Source organism: Suricata suricatta, chromosome 13 (genome assembly GCF_006229205.1).
Source record: "Suricata suricatta isolate VVHF042 chromosome 13, meerkat_22Aug2017_6uvM2_HiC, whole genome shotgun sequence".
Taxonomy (NCBI): domain Eukaryota; kingdom Metazoa; phylum Chordata; class Mammalia; order Carnivora; family Herpestidae; genus Suricata; species Suricata suricatta.
The window spans coordinates 1,332,815-1,339,553 of NC_043712.1; the positions used below are offsets into that span (position 1 = coordinate 1,332,815).

At 66.4% G+C, this 6,739-nt stretch overlaps 1 protein-coding gene across 1 annotated transcript; it reads right to left on the bottom strand.

Annotated features, from left to right (window-relative positions):
• Window positions 1-3,890: 3,890 nt before the first annotated feature.
• TMEM250 (transmembrane protein 250) lies at window positions 3,891-6,349 on the bottom strand. The gene has a single exon (XM_029920763.1). The coding sequence runs from the start codon at window positions 6,156-6,158 to the stop codon at window positions 5,670-5,672; it is 489 nt and encodes a 162-aa protein (XP_029776623.1). The 5' UTR covers window positions 6,159-6,349; the 3' UTR covers window positions 3,891-5,669.
• Window positions 6,350-6,739: the final 390 nt, after the last annotated feature.

Consider the following 6,739-nt stretch of genomic DNA (forward strand, 5'->3'; position numbering starts at 1 on the left):
GATTTCTGTCCTGTGAGGTCTGCCTCTGCCCCGTGCGGGAGGAGAGTCCGGGGACCCAGGGGTGGGGAACGGAGCAGGGACACGGTCCGGCCGCTGCAGACACCTGGCAACCCACCATCCCTGCTCACCCGAGTCGGCACGGGGGCCAGGGTGGGCCCTGGGTGCATAGGGGTTGGACTCCTGACCCCAGTGAGGGCAGGCAGGTCCCCGTTCCTGCCCGTCCCCGACAGTGGCAGCCAGTGCAAAGCCCTCAGGCCTCTTCTGAATCCACCTGGAAGGGAAGGGCCGCAGCCTCGGCCCCGCCTCCTATGCCCAGGTGACCTGCAGCTGGCCCCATGGCCGGGCACCTCAGGGGCGCCGCCAGGGACATACCTCCTTTGAGGTCACCTGACTGCTCACTGCTTCTCTCCGCGTGACATCACCGTGGGCCTGGACTGGTTGATCTGCACATGGATATTCATGCGGTATTTCAGCCAGGACTAGGCACCAAGATTCTCTGGGAAGGGGACTGGGTGGCGGCCACTGTCAGGCTCGCGCTCCAGCACGTGGGCCTGCGGGCCTGACGGCTTCAGTCTGAACACACTTTCCTACCGGCCGACTCGGGAGGGTGGGACTGGACTGCCACGGACATGGCTGGTGGGGTGCCCAGGCCCTTCCCTGCACCAACACACGGACCCCACCCCCGGGTCCCCACCCTTGACCTAGCCGCCCCCCACTTCCATCTTCCTGTGGCCTCGCTCCTGCCTTTCCAGACTCCACCAGTCCTCACCCTTCCCCGGGTGCCTGCCCCCAGCCCCTGGCGCTCTCCGTGACAGGCACATCTCTGCTCAGCCCTGTTCACAGGGCCCCCTTGAACAAGGGCGCCAGCACCTTCCTGGCCTGGGTCCTGCCCCCAGCACCCCCGCCCCAGCCACCTGCCACTCTGGGCTTCCCAGCCCAGTCAGGGGCAAACCAAGCCCAGGCAGGGCCCTAGGAGGTTCTGGCTCATGCCCGCTCGGCTCTGGCCCCAGCTGCCCCCCCCTCAGCTGGCCAGTCCAGAGCCAAGGACAGGCCGGCAGTGCATCCTGTCCCCGCCCCAGGTCAGGGTAGGGGGTGAGCTGGCTGAACTGGCCAGTGCTAGAGGAGGTCTGGCCTGGCCTGGGCTCTGGCTGCACGGGGCCAGGAGTGGGGCTCTGCCCTCTCAGACAAGGCTGTGCGCACGTCCTGGGCCCAGGGAGCCCTGCTCACCGCACACCCGCCTCTGCGGCAGGCCCTCCCCCAGCACCAGGCGCAGAGCCGGCCGCAGCCAGCCCTGTCAGAGGCCCCGAGTGACACGGCCGCCAGCAGGCCTGGGCACGCTGCCCGCCGGGGCGGGGGAGGGGCGCCGCCCGTGAGCTGAATCAGCTCCCTCCGACCTCCCTGTCCCCTCCGGGCGAGGATGCTGCTGGGGCTGGGCGCTCAGGGAGGCAGCAGCCCCACGTCTGGGGGTTCTGGAAAGTGGCTCCGGGGCAGGCGTGGAGTGTGGTGCAGAGCAGCCGCCACCTCCAGGGGACGGAAGGAAAGGCCCTCCGGGAAGAGCTGGCCTGGAGGGGCCCTTTCCTCGCAGCAGGGACCAGGAGGAAGGAGAAGAAAGGGCTGAATCAGCACCAAGCGCCCTACCCTGCACCAGCTCCCTCATCCAATCACACGCTTCCAGCGACAGGGACCTCTCAAGGTCAGGGACCAGCCATACCGTGCAGCGAGCCCCAGATTGCTCCGTGGTCCGCAGCAGCTCGGGGGTCACCCTCTGCTCCAGAGCCGGGCCGGGCCCGCCCCAGGCGTCCCCCTGGGTGGGGCTGCGTGCCCCCCACGCAGCCGGCTGCCCCCACAGAGGGAGGTGCAGAGATGGGGAAAGACATGGGTCTGACTGGCCCTCGAGGTGTGACCTCCTGGGGGGCTGCCCAAAGTGCCCCAAGGCGAGAAAGAGCATCCTCTGAGGTGCCCAGTCCACCTCGCCAGGGACGACACCCAGACTTCCTCAATTAAGCATCTGGTTTCTGGAAGCTCCCAAATCACTGCCCCCCCCTCCCCCCGCCAGGCCCTCACACCAGCCACGGAGAAGTCAGGACCTGGGGGGCCCTCAGCAAAGGGTCGGGGTGGACGGCACGGCGGAGAGCACCGGTGTGGCCGCATCCCCAGCACCTGGCTCTGGCCCCCGGACACCCGCACCGGCTTCTGTCCTGACCCTGACCTCCATCCTCCGCCTGGTTCCCCCTCTCCCCAGCCACTGTCTCCTGGCCAAGCCCCAGCCTCCCCTCCCCCCAGCTCTCAGGCAGGCCAGGTTCCCAAATTGAGGGCCCACTTGTCTCCACCTGCCTACTGTCCTGTGCTGTCACGGCCGCGGCACTGCCACCTGCAGAAACTTCCAGGTACGCTCCCGTCCCTCTCCTCTCGGACCCTGGGCCGTCTTCTCCCACCTGGAGTCCTGCACAGCAGCTCCTTCCCTTCCCAGCCCACTGGCTCTGGGGTCTGGCCACAGGCCGTCCAGGTGACTCCCCCCACCCAAGGCAGCCTGGGCTATTGGGGGTGAGGAGGCGGCAGGAGCCGGAGGCTTGGCAGCTGTGTAAGGATGAGTCCCCGTTCCCAACCAGCCCCAGCCCCTGCCATCTGCCAGCATGGCCCTGGGACCTGTGCTCAGGCCAGGCTTCGGCTCCCAGCACCTGCCTCCTCGTGGCCCCCGGAAGCCTCCAGGCTTGCAGGTCATTCCTTTCTTCCTGCAGACGTGGAGCCCACAACAAGCAAATCCTCTGCTCTGAAGAAGACAATTCAGCAGGATGCCTGCTCCCCCGAGAGGGTGCCCACCCAGGCCCCCCCCAGCTCCGAGCCAGCGGCCCCCCCCCCCCACCCCGGGCCAGGACCGCTCTCAGGCTGGCAGGAAGCCCCCTCATGGACAGCACCTCAAACCCTGAGGGCTCGGGCTGAGCCCCATCATAGCCTGCCTGGCCCGCCGCCCAGGATGGTTCCCCGGGGCCCCGCCCGCCTCAACCAGGAAGGCCCCGTGCTGAGGACCTACGCCTGCAGGCGCACGTGCGCCCCAAGGCCGGTCTGAGGCGGGACAAATGTCCCCTCCTGAGCCTCTGCCGCCCCCCGGGTGTCACCAGCTCTGCCATAGAAAGCTACACCCCAAATGACTCAGACTGTTTTCTTCTGAGACACCCCCAGTTCCACAGGATTCTGGAAGCCACAGAGAGCAGCCCCTCTGCGGCACTTTCCGGCTGCCACGGCATCTTGGAGGGATGTGGCCCTTGCCGGTGAGCTGGCCGAAGGGGACACGGGTGTCCCTGCACAGACGCTAGGGAACCTTGACAAGCTGAAGATGTTACGTAAGGATGCGTCTCTCATCTTTTCACGTGTCTTTGGTTACTTACGACTTTTTTACGTAGGCCCCACACCTGACGTGGGGCCTGCACCCACCACCCTGAGATCTGAGACTCGCATGCGGGCGCCCCCCGTGTTGTTGGTTAAAAAGAACCACGACACCAGTTTTCAGGCAGCATTTTCTCCACGCACGTCTCGTCCCCTGAAACGGAGCTCACGCCGTGCTCACGGGTGTGACCCGTCTGCACTCACAGCACGGGCCTCTCCTCGCCCTGCGAGGACCCTTCGCCCGTCTGCTGGTAAAAGTCGGCGCTGGTGGACCTGGCCCGGGCCGCCCCCGCGCTGCCACACCGCCCCCGCCATCCCGACCTCGAGGTCAGGGCGAGCCCGCCGAAGCCCACCGCGTCTGCTCCGCCCCTGGCACCCCAGATGACGACTGCCTTAACATGTTCCCAGCGCTACTGTGACGGGCGCCATCTGTGACATTTTTGGTTGGTTATATCCTTGGCAAAAAAAAGAATAAGATTTTGAGCTTTAAACAATCACTCCATCAACACGGTAAGAAAATAAGTTTAATGCAGGTGGCTCGTTTCAGTAAAGAACAGGCACTCGAGACCCGGACCAGCCCTGTGTTCAGCACGCCATCTCACGCCCCCGAGGTGGCACGGCCCCCCCACCCCCTGCCGTCCTGACTTCACAGGGCGCGCGCACCCCCCCTCCGACGGGAGCTCTGGGGGATCCGAGCCAATTCACACGGGACAACACTTTGAGGAAATAGCATGACTTAGTGCAAAAGATTCTGCGGCACTGGGAACGGGGTGCACCGGGTCAGCCCCCCGCCTGCCGTCTGGGGGACAGAACCGGGTCAAGGCGCCTCCCCAGGCCCTCGGGTGGGTGGTCGGGAAGCTGGCCGAGAGCCAGAGCGCCGTGTGCAGCCGAGCACCTTGCTTTCTCCACCTCACTTGGGTATTTCTCCTAGCGCCACCCGACAGTCCCCAGCCACCAGGCTGCCCGGCCAGGCAGGGGCAGAGGGGCACTGCCCATGCCCAGGGGTGGGGGTGGGCACAGGCTGGGGTGCAGCGTGGGTCTGGCGGCCCCCGGGATGGGGCTGAGTCCTGTCCCAGGTCTCTGCCTATAGTCAAAGCATGATTATGTAAGGTGCGTTCTCGCTTGCCCAGAAACCCACAGGGACTCCTGAGCCACCCGGCCACCCTGTCCTCTGACAGAGAAGGCCAAAGCCAGGGGTCTGGGCAACACATCGGCTCCGCTGGCCCACCAGCCCTCTGCTCTCTCCTGCCCCACACGCATTTCTGCTTTCACTCCACAGCTGCTCCAGCGGCCAACAGGGCAGGAGCATGTGACAGCGGCCGGCCCCTTGCTCAGAGGCCCGGCCCCAGGGCACCCGGGGCACCCTCGAACTCTAAGAGGTGCTTTTTAAACAAAAGCTTAGCTCCTGCTTCCGGGGTGCGCGCTCAGGCCTCTGACATCAGCTCCAAACACGGCGTTTCACTTCCAGCCACCCCTCCAAGGAAGCGAGGCCAGAGCCCCTCCCCCGGCAGGCCAGGAGTTAAGCTCTTCCTCAGAAATCCACACTTGAAGAGACTATGACATCCAGCTTGACATGGTCGACAAACCCATCCACAAGGGAGACAGACCTCCCCGGATCCGGCCCTGCCCCTGACCCCGGAAGCTGCCAAGGCTGCCTGCAGCCCCCACTGGACTGCACCTAGGAAACCACCAAGACCCTGGAGCCTGGCCTGGGACTCAGGACCGCCTGCGCCTCTCAGGGTGACAGACGGGAGTGCGCGAGCAGTCCCCAGATTCAGCGGCCCAGGGCAGAGCCAGGCCTCGTGGCAGTGAGACACATCAGCCAGCGGAGCCCGACGCTTCCCTAAGGCTGGGACAGGGGCCGGGGGTTGCTGGGACAGGACGGCGGGGCCTGCCGGGAGGGACTTGCACACCACTGCTGACACTGTGCCGGACAGGAAACAGGGACACACAGGCTCCTCAAGGGCAGACGGACCAACGGGGCCACCCTGGCAAAGCGGGAGCTGGAAGCAGAGGCTGGCAGCTGAGAGGCGCTGTGCCTCCGGGGGCACACCAGTGGGGTCAGAGCAGAAAACTAGCAGCGGAGGGGGCCCCAGTGGCCCCTTAAGGGAGCAGCCTCAGCCCCCCTCCCCCGTGTGCTGGGGGCAGACCCGACAGCAGACCCCGTCCGGGAGACGGGTGGAGAAGAACGGGACCCTGGCCTCCGCCATCCGGGAGCGCACGCCCACGGGCGCAGCCACCACCACGGGCCGGGCAAACCCCAGAGCCGAGGCCGCCGGGGCCCCTCACATGTCCACGAAGACCAGGAAGCACCAGCCCAGGCCCCCGACCAGCAGCACGGTGACACGGATCCCGTAGATGAGCAGCTCGTTCAGGAGGCGGAAGTCCACGCGCCGGCGGCCCAGCAGCAGCAGCAGCACCGAGAGCTTGAGCTGGAAGCGCAGCAGGACGCGCACGCCCAGGTACTGCAGGCAGAAAAGGGCGGCGAGCGCGCCCCACAGCGCCGCCGTGAACAGGCTGCAGCTGAAGTAGAGCAGGAAGCGGATGAAGCCGTAGAGCCAGCGCGCCCGCACGTAGACGTCGAAGTTGTTGTACTTGGTGCGCGCCAGGCGGGAGGCGCGCGCCGGCCCGCAGGCCGCGTGCAGGCAGGTGGTGTGCGGGCCGTGGAAGGAGCGCACCCGCCGCGGGATGGGCATGACCGGCATTGGGGCCGGCGCGCTGGGGCTAGCTTGTGGCAGCGGCGGTGTCCGGGCAGTGGCCAGCATAGGCGTCATGGGCACCTAGGCCTGGCAGCCAGCAGCTGAGCCCTGGGGGAGGCGGCCTGCAGGAAAGCGACAAAGAGGAGCCGCGTAAGCCCCCGGGACAGTGTGAGCAGGTGCATCCGTTCTGGGAAATCAGCCAGCCCTGGGGCCACAGCAAAACGGAGTCTAGGTCAGGGGGATCTGCTCCCCGGGGGCGGGAGGGGGGGCGCTGCTCTTTCCACAGGCACGACTGGGGACACTTCACGGGGACACAGACACGGACGCAGATGAGTTGGCTGATTCAGCAACTTGACAAGCCAAGTGCCGCAGACCTGACAGCGGGGTTCGGGGCTCGAGGTCACCTGCCGGGCCTGAACCCTGGCGTGGTCACCCACTAGGAGTTAAGCGGGAGCAGTCTACGTCACCCTCCCATCCCTGCTCTGCAAAGCGGAGATGCCGCAGCGCTGTGGTCCCCGGGGTGCTGGGGGAAGCTGGTGGCCGTGCTCGACAGGCGGAGGACAGCTGACTGCCAGTGGTGTCATCACAGGCCCACAGACTGGGCGCAAGGAAAGGAGAAAAACCAAGTGGCTCTCTAGTAACTGACACTCACAGTC